This window comes from Dermacentor silvarum, chromosome 5 (genome assembly GCF_013339745.2).
Source record: "Dermacentor silvarum isolate Dsil-2018 chromosome 5, BIME_Dsil_1.4, whole genome shotgun sequence".
NCBI lineage: Eukaryota > Metazoa > Arthropoda > Arachnida > Ixodida > Ixodidae > Dermacentor > Dermacentor silvarum.
In genome coordinates, this window is record NC_051158.1 from 55,802,899 (window position 1) to 55,820,078 (window position 17,180).

Here is a 17,180-nt window from a genome sequence, read left to right on the forward strand (position 1 = left end):
TGTCGAGTGTTCTAGGGAACGTCTAATTCGGCAGCTTTTAATTTCCTACATGTGGCGTAATCATTTATTTCTGCACCCTAAAGAAAGCCTGCGAGATAAGAGAGAAAAAAATTACACCATCTTCCCGTAGGGGAACCCTGAGTAGTATACGAAGCAGCCATGGGGTTCGACTCAAGTTGCCATTAGTTTTCATATCGGCCTGTCGCCGCTGCCGTTTCGTGGCAGCGGCTCGAGCCCTCTTCTCCGCGGCGCTGTCCACGGCGCTGACACTGGCGTTGACGCTGGCGCTGTCCGTGGCACTCATCGCGGCGTTGCGGTAGGAGAATGAGAGGACGAAGTGAATGATGATGAGTGGGCGAAGCACCGGGGGATCATTCGGGCAAAACGCCGGAAGCGTTCTCCGGAAGCCGGAAGCTGGCTTCCGGAACCGGAAGAGGAACCGGAAGTGGAAACGGAAGCGGAACCGGAAGCAGAAGCCGGCTTGCGGTTCCGGAAGCCGGAGGTTGGCGTACATATACTATACATATACATACAAGGATAGAAGGGGGAGGAGGATGCGCATGCGCAGTGCGGGTGTGGGCGCCGCACGGCGGAGGGAGGGAGTGACATAGCCCCGATCTAAAAAGTTCAGAGCCCTTCCACTATGTGAAGATGGAAGACCAGCGAAGCTGTACTTGATCTCTATATTGAGTTATATATGGTTAATTGCTATATTGATTGAATAAAGACACACAAACATAACGGCGTTGTTACCGTCTTTTATCTTCTCTTTACTTTGTCACCATGGTGACTATTGCTTCGTGGTCAGTGTGATATACTGCAATTTGTTGCCGATTCTTTCGTGCCCACTCCCGCTTCTGTTCGCGAAGGCGATCCTCATGGGCACGCTGTTGTTCTTCATCGGTCAAAGAGCGGCTATCTGACGTTACGGTTCCTTCGGACGACACACGTTCAGCTATAGCGGCTTCCCGTCACCTTCGCGCCCATTAACGCTATTGCTCCCGCCGGCGCTCTTTCCGTGCACGTTCTTCTTCTTCAGTACGGCCTACGCGCGTCCTGGCCATAGGAAGACCAAATTACAACTGTTGATAACGTCGCCAGAGCGATGTCGACGTCACAAGAAAACGAGGCACAGGCATTGGTTGGTTCACTATCACGTTTTATTATTCCGCCATAGCCACGGAGCGCCACCGGCGCGCAGCAGGCTACTGCGGATTCAATTTTCTCGACGCGACATTTTTCGACACGCCCTGTCGACGCATGCACTTTTGGTGAGAACCTAGCCATATACAGGTTCGCTGTAAAAAGCACGTTACGCGCCCGCTTGTACGCCGCGAGTGCGGGGCTCTAAAACATGCCGTGTATAAAGAAACAGCGCATCTAGCGGGGTGTTCTGCCATTTAAAAAGTTGCAAGGCAGCGACCGCGCGGTTTGCTCATCGCTATTATGACCAGCCGCGACGAAAGTGCGTCACTAGTCTGAATCGCGCGGCTGACGCCTGCATCGTAGTCATGCCACTTTTCGCCTGGCTGGTCCACCTTTCTTGGAACGCTAACAAATGCCGATGGTCTCACCTCAAGCACCAGACAAGGCCGAGTTAGAACGCTAATCGAAAAGTATCAGGCGTGGCCTTGAGGCGAGACCACGACTCAAAACCCTACTCAACCTAACTTTATCGGCTAAAAGTGACATATTGTGCTGAACAACCTCCATTTCTACGTGGACAACAATCACTATACATCTCTCTTTTTTTTTTGCGCATAGAGTGCGCGCGAAAAAAAAGGAAAAAAAACGAAAACGGAGCAGTGTTCGAGTCGCAGGCAAATGTCTGGGGCAACCAGAGATTCATGGGATGAGCTCATTCATCGGTCAAGGTCCCTGGGAAAGCTAGTCGCCGGGAGTTTACATTGCTTGAGCAAAATGTCACGCCATGGTCGATGGCTTACAGCTGTGAAGCACGTCAGCGATCGCGCACAGTTGTCCTCGCGACGCGTTCCACTATTTTAAGCAATGTGCTTATTGGTATTTCACATTTTCTTTTTCATAACAACTTGCCCTTTCGTTGGATATTGAAAAGTCGTGGTGACGTCAGACGCGGCTGTGTTTCCTGAGATTGCTGTCCAGGCCAACAACCACTTCAGCTTCTCAGCTTTGCTCCAGGCACTTTCAATCCGCATGGAACATTCTGCATTTAATGCGTAATCTGGATCCCGTACGTATTACAAAACCTATTTTGCGTAATAGGGTTACCCCGCTGGCCAGCGCTCGAGCGTTAGCTACTCGTGATAGCGTTCGACGTGATACACCAGACGGCTGCCCCTGCCTTGACCAATCTCGGGTCACACTTGCGTAAGAAGAATTTAGTGAATATGAACCTTCACTCCCTTTGCGCATTTTCTCTGCGTACATTTCGGTGCGCATTCTTGAGTGACAGAAATTTCCTTACAGACGTAGTCACCAAAGTGTTTTTGCTTTAAGAACAAGTATTAGCTTGTGGCCACCTACGATTTGCCTATTCAGCTACGCGTACAACGCAGAAATGTTCTCACTAGACCGTCAGGGAACCGATTTGAATGAAATTAGTTTTGTGTAGGAGAGAAAGCAAAGTTATTTATAGTATTGCAAGTGGAGTCCTAAATTACTGTCGCGAATGTTTAATAAATATGCCAAAATTGGTAAAATTCAACGAAATTTAACTATGAACTCTAAACCTCTTAATGCTTTAAAGACAAATATTACAGATCTGTAAATATTTATCTACTAGATCGTCCCAAGCGGACAGATATAATTTGTTAGTTTACAGCATGTGTGGCATCGTTCTTTCATTACTCAAATTTAGAAAACATGTTTTTGACAAATCACTTGTAGAATTTGTAGCGCTGTACAATATATTGTGTGTCCCATTTCACCGCTTCGGATATATCAAGAGTGTACTTAGATTTAGGTGCACGGTAAAGAGCCCCAGGTTGACCAAGTTATTCCGCGGTCCCCCACTATACGGCGTGCCTCATAATCAGAACGTGGTTTTAGCACGCAAAACCCCTAATTTAATTTTAATTAATTAATGGTGCCCGGCGTTCCGTATGCTGTGGTGATGGGGGAAAGCGTGCGTGGGTGAGCCGAAAAAGTTGGTGGTTCGATGCACGCGCCGCCTTCTCGCACGCATAGTGTTGGAGGTCACGTGATCAACTGTGTGCAGGAGGGTGAGGGACTGGGCTGGTGGGCGCGTGGTACGAGACCTTTTCTCGTGTTTTGCCGACCGCTGTGCGCTTGCATGAATTGCGCGAGATACAGATATGGACATGTCGCTCTGACAATTGCCATGTTGCACCTCGAAATTTGCCTTTACCTAGGTAATACGGTACAAAGGAAGAGGTCGCGCTTTGCTGCATTTGTACTTAGCCGAGCGCAGCGGTTAAATACTCCGAAATAAACCAGCTCTCCGTTCGGCTTAAATTTCGGGGTGCCGTGACACAACCTTCGGCTCGTGACTGAGACGTAGTTGACTCGAATCGCATGTTTTATGTTTTTACTGCGATATCATTTACATTCCAGGCTCATTTCCGCCGTCGTCATCGCCCTGAGGTTCCGTATAGAGTCCACGGGCGATAAAATCGTCGCAGCGAGTGAAAGCATGCAACGGTGAGCCGGCAATCGCGGCTCGCGCACGCAAGGGCACGAAGCGCGCAGAAAGCACTCACTCTTCCGGTGGTGCACAACGCTCTAGAGGAATGGTAGGGAGGCGGAGGGGCCGCGCTTTACAGCGGCCGCGCGGTCCCGCTGGTATGGAAGGCTCTGGGGGTAGGGGGGAGACGCTATCAAAACTCCAGCGTTTTGATAGCGAGTTTCCGCGGTCATCGAGTGAGGTGCGTTCATGTTTGCTTGTACGCGCGTGACACCATACTTGTTAATTTAGTACGTGTGCCTATGTTTATAACCGTCTACGGCCGCTAAAACTACTATACTTACTTTGTGTAGCTGTCCACTAATTTCCTATCACAATCGGTGCTTCGCCTTTCGGACGAAACTGCGACATTTTTTAAAACCTTTTTTTTATGCTTCTGCATTACTACGTTACTTCCGTCTTTGACTTCCGCGGTAAATGTTCTTTTCCCACTTCGCTACCAGGCCTGACACGCGGAGGGTTACTGCCTAGGGCACAGCCGCTATTTCACGCTAAGCGCGTGGCGAGCTACCAGCCACCTCGGCGAGCCGAAATGGTTGGTGGCTTCATGAGCGCTGTCTTCTCACGCGCCTAGTGCCTGGAGGTCACGTGATTTCAAGTTTGAGAGGCGTGTTGAAACAAGAGCCAGCACAAAGCTTTCGTTCTCCACTGTTCCCTGACGCCAGCGTTCGTGGCCGTCGAGGGAGATCTGTTCATGTTTGCCAATGCGCGCATGACTCCATGATTGGTAATTTAATTGTAGGCTAATCTTAACGGCAATTTATGCGGCCGATAAAATACGAACCTTCTACTTCGTGCATTTATCGAATACTTTGATATCATGGTTTGCTTTTCGGGTGGAACTGCGACATTTTTTTTTTTGTCACTCTCAGACGATTCTGTGAAACATCAGCATGTTCAATTTTAAATAATTTTCTTTCATTTATTACGCATTAATATTACTTAGCATTAATTAGCGGGAAAGAAAGCATTGCTTATTGCTTCCATTGCGAACCTATGCCAAACCCTCCTCGTCAGTACGTGTAATATCATGAAGGCAACAACAACTCCGTGTTCCATTCTTGCGTGTTACATTACTAAGCCTTACCACACAAGGCAACATTCTGAAAAAAGAATGCTTCGATACTTGATGTGTTGTCCATGTATCATTTTTTTTGCCTCAAGGATAATACAAGAAACGAAAGAGCTATGGAATTTATGATGTTTGCTAGCCTGTTTACGTGGCTAATCGTCTTCTCGTCGTCAAAAGCGATGGTCAATAAGAGCGAAGGTAAGTTCTAAATTATTCATAAAATTTTTCATCGATCACCTTTTTCATTCATCAAATTATTCGTCAAATTATTCATCGAGTACTTCAAGTCAGATTGCTGTGAGCTGAGAGATAATCATGCAATTTGTATCAGGCGTAGGTTACGTATGCCGCATACTTTATACAACAAAATTGAGTCATGGTGAAAATGTTCAAGGAAAAGAAAAAGCGCAGGGGAACTTCTAACACCAAGAGCAAAAAAAAAAAAACGTCCCTATATTTGAGCTCCTTTCATTTAGCTGATTCTATCACATTAATCTAAAGTGATGCCTGAACAAGCTTACCGCGTGCGAAAAATGAGCATCTTATTTGTTTTGAAGTTTTGCCTTCCTGTGCGATGAAGTATTTTTATTAACACACACCATTAGTCGAGGCCAACCTAGACTTTGGAATTTATATAGTGTGCCAAAAATAAGTATTGCGTTACGTTTTCACATGTCGCTTATATATTACATTGAAAATAATACGTACTATGTATAATAGTATTAAGCAAGCAACTTTAAAAGTGATAACTGAATAATGTCGTGAATGAGTGACAGACAAACAATTGCCCAAGATCTGAGATTGCTTAGTGCTAAACATGAAATGTGCCTGCTTTTCCGCCCAATATCTTCGGTGTTATTTATGGAAACAGCTGTGTTATTTTATTGATTTCGTTGACACATTGCCTTAGAAAGATTGCATTGTTGACGTTAAGCAATTTTAACAATTGAGTTGCGGTCGCAACTCGCCACTTTACATGATCAACCAGTTACGTTAATAAGTACTAGTTTCCTATTACCAGTTTTGTTTATGGTTCTAAGCAATGCCTTCCGTCATTATTTTCCCTTTCCTATTTAGAAAAGTACTCTGTCTGTTGTGAACCCGTCTGCTACGAACGAGGTAATATATTTTTTATCATCGCCATGTTTTATTCTTGAGTTGAAATCGTTGACTGTTCCATACGGACCATTGCTACATGCATGAGGATATTTCAGTGGTGTGGCTTTTGTAAAGTGTGGCTTACAAACAGTATTTTCGGCGGAGGTTTCTTTTCGAACCTCTGTCTTTCTCTTTGTCCCTCACCCTGACTTCCCCTTGCGTTTGGTACAAGTACGCAAGTTTCTCGCAGAATAGAATACTTCATAATCAGCCTATATTTATGTCCCCTGCTGGACGAAAGCCTCTCATTTCTTGTATTCTGCATTTCTGCCTGATTTCATAATTAGATAAGATTAATGACCAACTGATGAAGTAGTAACACCGAAGCCAAATTTTCAATGAGAAAGTTGTCGAGTGTTCTAGGGAACGTCTAATTCAGCAGCTTTTAATTTCCTACATGTGGCGTAATCATTTATTTGTGCTCCCTAAAGAAAGCCTGCGAGATAAGAGAGAAAAAAACTACACCATCTTCCCGTAGGGGAACCCTGAGTAGTATGCGAAGCAGCCATGGGGTCGACTCAAGTTCCCATTAGTTTTCAGATCGGCCTGTCGCCGCTGCCGTTTCGTGGCAGCGGCTCCAGCCCTCTTCTCCGCGGCGCTGTCCACGGCGCTGACACTGGCGTTGACGCTGGCGCTGTCCGTGGCACTCATCGCGGCGTTGCGGGAGGAGAATGAGAGGACGAAGTGAATGATGATGAGTGGGCGAAGCACCGGGGGATCATTCGGGCAAAACGCCGGAAGCGTTCTCCGGAAGCCGGAAGCTGGCTTCCGGAACCGGAAGAGGAACCGGAAGTGGAAACGGAAGCGGAACCGGAAGCAGAAGCCGGCTTGCGGTTCCGGAAGCCGGAGGTTGGCGTACATATACTATACATATACATACAAGGATAGAAGGGGGAGGAGGATGCGCATGCGCAGTGCGGGTGTGGGCGCCGCACGGCGGAGGGAGGGAGTGACATAGCCCCGATCTAAAAAGTTCAGAGCCCTTCCACTATGTGAAGATGGAAGACCAGCGAAGCTTTACTTGATCTCTATATTGAGTTATATATGGTTAATTGCTATATTGATTGAATAAAGACACACAAACATAACGGCGTTGTTACCGTCTTTTATCTTCTCTTTACTTTGTCACCATGGTGACTATTGCTTCGTGGTCAGTGTGATATACTGCAATTTGTTGCCGATTCTTTCGTGCCCACTCCCGCTTCTGTTCGCGAAGGCGATCCTCATGGGCACGCTGTTGTTCTTCATCGGTCAAAGAGCGGCTATCTGACGTTACGGATCCTTCGGACGACACACGTTCAGCTATAGCGGCTTCCCGTCACCTTCGCGCCCATTAACGCTATTGCTCCCGCCGGCGCTCTTTCCGTGCACGTTCTTCTTCTTCAGTACGGCCTACGCGCGTCCTGGCCATAGGAAGACCAAATTACAACTGTTGATAACGCCGCCAGAGCGATGTCGACGTCACAAGAAAACGAGGCACAGGCATTGGTTGGTTCACTATCACGTTTTATTATTCCGCCATCCACTCCGGAGCCACGGAGCGCCACCGGCGCGCAGCAGGCTACTGCGGATTCAATTTTCTCGACGCGACATTTTTCGACACGCCCTGTCGACGCATGCACTTTTGGTGAGAACCTAGCCATATACAGGTTCGCTGTAAAAAGCACGTTACGCGCCCGCTTGTACGCCGCGAGTGCGGGGCTCTAAAACATGCCGTGTATAAAGAAACAGCGCATCTAGCGGGGTGTTCTGCCATTTAAAAAGTTGCAAGGCAGCGACCGCGCGGTTTGCTCATCGCTATTATGACCAGCCGCGACGAAAGTGCGTCACTAGTCTGAATCGCGCGGCTGACGCCTGCATCGTAGTCATGCCACTTTTCGCCTGGCTGGTCCACCTTTCTTGGAACGCTAACAAATGCCGATGGTCTCACCTCAAGCACCAGACAAGGCCGAGTTAGAACGCTAATCGAAAAGTATCAGGCGTGGCCTTGAGGCGAGACCACGACTCAAAACCCTACTCAACCTAACTTTATCGGCTAAAAGTGACATATTGTGCTGAACAACCTCCATTTCTACGTGGACAACAATCACTATACATCTCTCTTTTTTGCGCATAGAGTGCGCGCGAAAAAAAAAGAAAAAAAAAACGAAAACGGAGCAGTGTTCGAGTCGCAGGCAAATGTCTGGGGCAACCAGAGATTCATGGGATGAGCTCATTCATCGGTCAAGGTCCCTGGGAAAGCTAGTCGCCGGGAGTTTACATTGCTTGAGCAAAATGTCACGCCATGGTCGATGGCTTACAGCTGTGAAGCACGTCAGCGATCGCGCACAGTTGTCCTCGCGACGCGTTCCACTATTTTAAGCAATGTGCTTATTGGTATTTCACATTTTCTTTTTCATAACAACTTGCCCTTTCGTTGGATATTGAAAAGTCGTGGTGACGTCAGACGCGGCTGTGTTTCCTGAGATTGCTGTCCAGGCCAACAACCACTTCAGCTTCTCAGCTTTGCTCCAGGCACTTTCAATCCGCATGGAACATTCTGCATTTAATGCGTAATCTGGATCCCGTACGTATTACAAAACCTATTTTGCGTAATAGGGTTACCCCGCTGGCCAGCGCTCGAGCGTTAGCTACTCGTGATAGCGTTCGACGTGATACACCAGACGGCTGCCCCTGCCTTGACCAATCTCGGGTCACACTTGCGTAAGAAGAATTTAGTGAATATGAACCTTCACTCCCTTTGCGCATTTTCTCTGCGTACATTTCGGTGCGCATTCTTGAGTGACAGAAATTTCCTTACAGACGTAGTCACCAAAGTGTTTTTGCTTTAAGAACAAGTATTAGCTTGTGGCCACCTACGATTTGCCTATTCAGCTACGCGTACAACGCAGAAATGTTCTCACTAGACCGTCAGGGAACCGATTTCAATGAAATTAGTTTTGTGTAGGAGAGAAAGCAAAGTTATTTATAGTATTGCAAGTGGAGTCCTAAATTACTGTCGCGAATGTTTAATAAATATGCCAAAATTGGTAAAATTCAACGAAATTTAACTATGAACTCTAAACCTCTTAATGCTTTAAAGACAAATATTACAGATCTGTAAATATTTATCTACTAGATCGTCCCAAGCGGACAGATATAATTTGTTAGTTTACAGCATGTGTGGCATCGTTCTTTCATTACTCAAATTTAGAAAACATGTTTTTGACAAATCACTTGTAGAATTTGTAGCGCTGTACAATATATTGTGTGTCCCATTTCACCGCTTCGGATATATCAAGAGTGTACTTAGATTTAGGTGCACGGTAAAGAGCCCCAGGTTGACCAAGTTATTCCGCGGTCCCCCACTATACGGCGTGCCTCATAATCAGAACGTGGTTTTAGCACGCAAAACCCCTAATTTAATTTTAATTAATTAATGGTGCCCGGCGTTCCGTATGCTGTGGTGATGGGGGAAAGCGTGCGTGGGTGAGCCGAAAAAGTTGGTGGTTCGATGCACGCGCCGCCTTCTCGCACGCATAGTGTTGGAGGTCACGTGATCAACTGTGTGCAGGAGGGTGAGGGACTGGGCTGGTGGGCGCGTGGTACGAGACCTTTTCTCGTGTTTTGCCGACCGCTGTGCGCTTGCATGAATTGCGCGAGATACAGATATGGACATGTCGCTCTGACAATTGCCATGTTGCACCTCGAAATTTGCCTTTACCTAGGTAATACGGTACAAAGGAAGAGGTCGCGCTTTGCTGCATTTGTACTTAGCCGAGCGCAGCGGTTAAATACTCCGAAATAAACCAGCTCTCCGTTCGGCTTAAATTTCGGGGTGCCGTGACACAACCTTCGGCTCGTGACTGAGACGTAGTTGACTCGAATCGCATGTTTTATGTTTTTACTGCGATATCATTTACATTCCAGGCTCATTTCCGCCGTCGTCATCGCCCTGAGGTTCCGTATAGAGTCCACGGGCGATAAAATCGTCGCAGCGAGTGAAAGCATGCAACGGTGAGCCGGCAATCGCGGCTCGCGCACGCAAGGGCACGAAGCGCGCAGAAAGCACTCACTCTTCCGGTGGTGCACAACGCTCTAGAGGAATGGTAGGGAGGCGGAGGGGCCGCGCTTTACAGCGGCCGCGCGGTCCCGCTGGTATGGAAGGCTCTGGGGGTAGGGGGGAGACGCTATCAAAACTCCAGCGTTTTGATGGCGAGTTTCCGCGGTCATCGAGTGAGGTGCGTTCATGTTTGCTTGTACGCGCGTGACACCATACTTGTTAATTTAGTACGTGTGCCTATGTTTATAACCGTCTACGGCCGCTAAAACTACTATACTTACTTTGTGTAGCTGTCCACTAATTTCCTATCGCAATCGGTGCTTCGCCTTTCGGACGAAACTGCGACATTTTTTAAAACCTTTTTTTTATGCTTCTGCATTACTACGTTACTTCCGTCTTTGACTTCCGCGGTAAATATTCTTTTCCCACTTCGCTACCAGGCCCGACACGCGGAGGGTTACTGCCTAGGGCACAGCCGCTATTTCACGCTAAGCGCGTGGCGAGCTACCAGCCACCTCGGCGAGCCGAAATGGTTGGTGGCTTCATGAGCGCTGTCTTCTCACGCGCCTAGTGCCTGGAGGTCACGTGATTTCAAGTTTGAGAGGCGTGTTGAAACAAGAGCCAGCACGAAGCTTTCGTTCTCCACTGTTCCCTGACGCCAGCGTTCGTGGCCGTCGAGGGAGATCTGTTCATGTTTGCCAATGCGCGCATGACTCCATGATTGGTAATTTAATTGTAGGCTAATCTTAACGGCAATTTATGCGGCCGATAAAATACGAACCTTCTACTTCGTGCATTTATCGAATACTTTGATATCATGGTTTGCTTTTCGGGTGGAACTGCGACATTTTTTTTTGTCACTCTCAGACGATTCTGTGAAACATCAGCATGTTCAATTTTAAATAATTTTCTTTCATTTATTACGCATTAATATTACTTAGCATTAATTAGCGGGAAAGAAAGCATTGCTTATTGCTTCCATTGCGAACCTATGCCAAACCCTCCTCGTCAGTACGTGTAATATCATGAAGGCAACAACAACTCCGTGTTCCATTCTTGCGTGTTACATTACTAAGCCTTACCACACAAGGCAACATTCTGAAAAAAGAATGCTTCGATACTTGATGTGTTGTCCATGTATCATTTTTTTTGCCTCAAGGATAATACAAGAAACGAAAGAGCTATGGAATTTATGATGTTTGCTAGCCTGTTTACGTGGCTAATCGTCTTCTCGTCGTCAAAAGCGATGGTCAATAAGAGCGAAGGTAAGTTCTAAATTATTCATAAAATTTTTCATCGATCACCTTTTTCATTCATCAAATTATTCGTCAAATTATTCATCGAGTACTTCAAGTCAGATTGCTGTGAGCTGAGAGATAATCATGCAATTTGTATCAGGCGTAGGTTACGTATGCCGCATACTTTATACAACAAAATTGAGTCATGGTGAAAATGTTCAAGGAAAAGAAAAAGCGCAGGGGAACTTCTAACACCAAGAGCAAAAAAAAAAAACGTCCCTATATTTGAGCTCCTTTCATTTAGCTGATTCTATCACATTAATCTAAAGTGATGCCTGAACAAGCTTACCGCGTGCGAAAAATGAGCATCTTATTTGTTTTGAAGTTTTGCCTTCCTGTGCGATGAAGTATTTTTATTAACACACACCATTAGTCGAGGCCAACCTAGACTTTGGAATTTATATAGTGTGCCAAAAATAAGTATTGCGTTACGTTTTCACATGTCGCTTATATATTACATTGAAAATAATACGTACTATGTATAATAGTATTAAGCAAGCAACTTTAAAAGTGATAACTGAATAATGTCGTGAATGAGTGACAGACAAACAATTGCCCAAGATCTGAGATTGCTTAGTGCTAAACATGAAATGTGCCTGCTTTTCCGCCCAATATCTTCGGTGTTATTTATGGAAACAGCTGTGTTATTTTATTGATTTCGTTGACACATTGCCTTAGAAAGATTGCATTGTTGACGTTAAGCAATTTTAACAATTGAGTTGCGGTCGCAACTCGCCACTTTACATGATCAACCAGTTACGTTAATAAGTACTAGTTTCCTATTACCAGTTTTGTTTATGGTTCTAAGCAATGCCTTCCGTCATTATTTTCCCTTTCCTATTTAGAAAAGTACTCTGTCTGTTGTGAACCCGTCTGCTACGAACGAGGTAATATATTTTTTATCATCGCCATGTTTTATTCTTGAGTTGAAATCGTTGACTGTTCCATACGGACCATTGCTACATGCATGAGGATATTTCAGTGGTGTGGCTTTTGTAAAGTGTGGCTTACAAACAGTATTTTCGGCGGAGGTTTCTTTTCGAACCTCTGTCTTTCTCTTTGTCCCTCACCCTGACTTCCCCTTGCGTTTGGTACAAGTACGCAAGTTTCTCGCAGAATAGAATACTTCATAATCAGCCTATATTTATGTCCCCTGCTGGACGAAAGCCTCTCAGTGCGATTTCCAATTACCACTGTCTTGCTCTAGCTCACTCCAACCTGCGCCTGCAAATTTCCTAACTTCATCACCTCACCCAATTTTCTGCAGTCCTAAACTGCGCTTGCCTTCTCCTGGTAAAATGGAAGGCTTATATATTCCCTAATGTTGACCGACAAAGTACTGCGTGCTAGCGTACTTCTGGTCGGCGCAATCCGACAATAAATCACGACATAAAACTTGTACATACCGTATAACGCCGGCTCATATAGGTATCTGTGAAGCACACATAGCTGTTAATAAAATGGCGCGTGGTATTGAACGGCTTCTTTTAATTTCTCATAATCGGGCTATCACATTCTTGAGTCGTTGGGTATGGGCTGCTTGGTATGCAGTCCTTCTTGGCGGATCCCCCTGAATGGGTGTGAACCATTGTGACACATGACGAATAGAAGCCTGAAATCTATTTAGAAGTGTGTCTTACTTGTCTGTATATGTACCTCTTATCAACATTCCTAACACGTCAAGCATCACACCTCGCCTTCATTCTCGCGATACACGGAGATAACACCTACCTCGACGAGGCAGTGTGCGTCTGATCCGCTAGTGCTGCTACCTTGATAACTCGAACAACCTGCGCGACATTTTGATTCCAACACTTAATTGTTTCTGCGGTTGTTTTTTTACATAACACATCAGAAGTACCTGCGTAACTCCTTAATATAAGAAAAGAAAGCATGGCCGCATAGTTGATTATAAATGAGCTGATGGTTATTAAGAATATTGTGCTTTCATTTGATATGAGCTGTACTTGCGAACATTCGTAGTCAACTCTCAATAGATGGAGTAATCAATTCAAAGCCAGCCATAGACTGGATGACAGCTGATGTTGCTCCTTTATTAGACATCAAACTACTGGCACATTTTGGAACTCTGTAGTGAATGAAGGTCGAACCATAAGTGAGAAGGGAAATAAACGTATACGAGGTCTGTTCGAAAAGTATCCGACCTTACTTTTTTTGCGAACACTTGGTGGATATGAAAAAAGAGCCCTTCCATCAGCCGACCCTGAACCTTCGTGCGCCTGAGCGAATTTTTTTCCCGCCTGCCGATAGCGTCAGTCGCTGGGACGCAGCGTTTAAGTGAGGTAGTAAGCAGTGCTCTCCTCGGTTTTTAATTGCAAGGAAAATGACGGAGCAACGGGAGCAGCGCTATACTTCATCAAATTTTGCCAGAAACTGGGCGACAGCTAAGTGGAAACCATTCGGAAGATTCAGACGGCTTACGATGACGATGCTATGAGCAGCACACAGATTAAGGAGTGGTACAACTGGTTTAAAGACAGTCGCACATCGGTGGAGAGCGAGCCACGCTCCGGTCGGCCATCAACATGCCGAAATGACCAGGCCATTGCCGAAGTGAGCACTGTGGCGATGCGGGATCCTCGTGTCTCGCACCGAGAAATTGCGGGAGAGGTGGGCATCAGCACTTTTTCTGCACATTCCATTATGACCGAAGATTTGGTCATTAAGAGAGTTACCGCAAAATTCATGCCGAAGCTGCTCATGGTGGAGCAAAAGCAACTTCGAGTTGAAGTCTCCCAGGACATGCTGGATTCCACAAGCAGTGACCCCGACTTCATGAACACCATAATCACTGATGAAGAGTCTTGGGTGTACGGGTACGACCGGGAAACCAAATCCCCGTCGTCACAGTGGAAGCATTCCACGTCACCAAGACCAAAGAAGGCCCGCCAAAGTGCGTAGCAACGTCAAAGTGATGCTGACTGCTTTCTTTAACTTCCGCGGTGTGGTACACCACGAGTATGTACCCCAGGGCCAAACAATCACCAAAGAGTACTAGAGGGATGTCCTCCGTCACCTACGTGATGTTGTAGGTGACGGAGGCAAGAGACCGGAGTAGTGGTGAACAGAAAATTGGCGCATCCATCCCGACAATGCTCCTGCACATTCCTCGCTCTTGATTCAGACTTTTTTGGCGAAAAACCAGACTCCTGTAGTTATACAGGCTCCTTACTCTCCCCTGCGACTTCTGACTGTTTGCCAAAATCAACAGGCCATTGAAAGGAGCGCGATTTCAGACAAGAGAGGACATCATGGCTGCAACGACAGCTGAGCTAACCTCCATTCCGAAAGAGGCCTTCTCGGAATGCTTTCAACAATGGCAGCACCGCTGGGAGAAGTGTGTGCAGTCCCAAGGAGACTACTTTGAGGGTGATTGGATTTCCAATGCTCCAGTTATGTCATATTTTTTTCCTCGGCCAAAGATCGGATACTTTTCTAACAGACCTCGTATAATAGACATTTCGCACTTTTCGCCAAACATGTACATGTATATTTGTTTCGGAAATGAAGTAGCATGCACGTAAAATCTGGCGATCGAAACTCTGCTGAAATGACAGAAATTATGAAACTCTAGAGAGTCTCCACTACCAAATGACACAGATGGATTGTAGCCTCTCATAAAAGCCCGTAAATTGGCGTAACATGCCGATATTTAAGGTCATTTCTGTAAGTAAGCAAAAAGACCGATCAAAACGTTCAGAGCATTTGTGATTGGGGTAAAAAGAGAAACACGGCGGGGATTTCAGCAACACTTGTTCTGGCTGTTCTTCCAGCGAGGCTGATCAATGCATCGCTAAACACGTCCGTTCAGCCATGCGATGATTTCTACTCGTATGCCTGCGGTGGATGGATGAATACACACACTATTCCAGACACAAGGTCCAATATCGGTACCTTCTACTTTCTCCGCAATGAACTGAAGAACACCCTCAAAGGTGAGATGACCATGTACATTTCTTTCTCACAACGCTAGAGCTACCACTAGAACAAAATTTACGTTTGGCTTGCAGGGAAAGTGTAGCATAGGAAACTTGCACTACTGTGAAGTAGATTAGGCCTGCTGTCATAATGATCAGCCCACTGTATATTAGTCTCGCTGTTCTTGCATTCCATCCGTGTCGTTACAGGGCGCTTTCCCTTACAGATTTTTTTCCTCCTTGCGGATTTTGGCAGAATTGCTTAACTTAAGTCAGTGACTTTCCACTTCGAGTTGTCGATTAATTCGGTCTGATCCTGCAATCTGCTAGCCTCCGGGTTAGTTCAGGCGGCAGAGTGACTGCCCCGCAATAGGCGTTGGCCCCTGGTTCAACCCCTGGACCAGTATGAATTTCTCCTTCAAATGCGAAACTTTCCTTCTGAGGAACCCGTGTGGGTTTCCTTTGTAGCTCCGTGTGCTACTTTCAGGTAGATGACAATTGTTTTTTAGTTAAAAAAAAGCTACGCCGTAACAAGGCGCAATATATGCTATGTATTTAAATCAGCGCTTGCGCATGCGTGCGTTATGCTAAGGCCTACTTTATTGCTTGCAGTACATGACAAGAAAAGGTGCCTGATTGAATATATGAAAGGGGGAAGAAACAATTATGAGTGCAACCATAGCAGAAAAGCTTTAAAGTAAGACGAATAAGATTGCGCAATTCGTCAATTGCCAAGAAACAAGAAGTTGGATGCAAAGCCAATGTTTAATACACTGCAAACCTATAAAGACCTTTACTCCTACCACAGTAGCCTAGTGGCTAAGGCGCTGGGCTGCTGAGCCCGAGGTCGCAGGTTCGATCCGGTCAGCGGCGGCATCATTCCTATGGGCGTCTAAAACAAAAACGTTCGCGTACCGCCCCATTGGCTGCACGTTTAAAAACACCTGGTGGTCAAAATTAATCGGAAGTTCCCCACTACGGCGTGCTTCGTATTCAAGTCGTGGTTTTGGCACGTACAAATCTAAAATGTTATTTTAACTTTAGTCTTGCTACAGCACAAACTGGCAAAAATATTGCACTCGTTATCTTTGCTCAGACAGACTGAACACGCCCCGGTGAAAACGAGCCGCTCCAGCTACCGTCAGCGAAGCGTCCTCCTGTGCTTTGGCTGGTCGCCGCATCTACGCAACCAGAAAAAGCGCACAGAATGCCCTTACACACATGAGAAATAGGAAAGTTTTGACCATCTCAGAGAGTGCTGTCTGATCTTGGGAAAAATTGGCTATGTGTTTGGCTTGTCAGCAGCTTCTATGGTTGAATTGACAACCAGGTCTCTAGAGATTTCGCTAACAGAGCGTTCACATCTACCTAGACGAGTGGTGCGTTTATCTTCAATTGTAGAGGAGCTTGTAAACGAGTGATCGTAGACGAAATAGTGGTTGTATAGAAAGGTTGTCGACGAGTGCAGTGGGGTCTTTCTATAAGTGAATTTAAGCTAGAGTATTTCTTTCCTTGTTTTCATTAAGGACGCTATACAGATCATCATCGATTTGTAGTAATTGAGGTAAGCTTTTATCGAGCGATCCTAACGCTATGACACTTGCTCTCATAAATATGTTTAACATGCCTACAATCCCTCGGAATTCGTTCACAGGTATATTAGAAAATATGACCATCGCTGAAGAGGAGCAGACTATAGAGAACAAGCTTGCCGTTGCTTACAATGCCTGTGTAGGTACGTGAAGTGTCTGATCATGCATATCACAAACATTACATTAAGCACGATACCTTTGCGTTATCCATACATTTATAGCAACGAGGTTACATCTAGATGCTTAAACTGAATTCCTCAGCTATGTAGTTTACAACACCCTCAATAACTAGCGTTGACTATAGAAGATGCGCTGCCCTCACTTGAAGAAATGAACAGTTCTCGCAATCACGAGTCAAAGTGTCGCCATGCTGTGATGAAGCGCTCTTCGTACAC

At 45.9% G+C, this 17,180-nt stretch overlaps 1 protein-coding gene across 1 annotated transcript; it reads left to right on the plus strand.

Moving 5' to 3' along the window:
• Positions 1-1,903: 1,903 nt before the first annotated feature.
• Positions 1,904-16,936, plus strand: LOC125939726 (membrane metallo-endopeptidase-like 1). The gene is made up of 5 exons (XM_049667938.1): positions 1,904-2,212; positions 4,850-4,955; positions 5,835-5,876; positions 15,050-15,211; positions 16,848-16,936. Exons 1-5 carry the CDS (start codon positions 2,195-2,197, stop codon positions 16,934-16,936), a joined length of 417 nt encoding a protein of 138 aa, XP_049523895.1. The 5' UTR covers positions 1,904-2,194.
• The last annotated feature ends 244 nt before the right edge of the window (positions 16,937-17,180 follow it).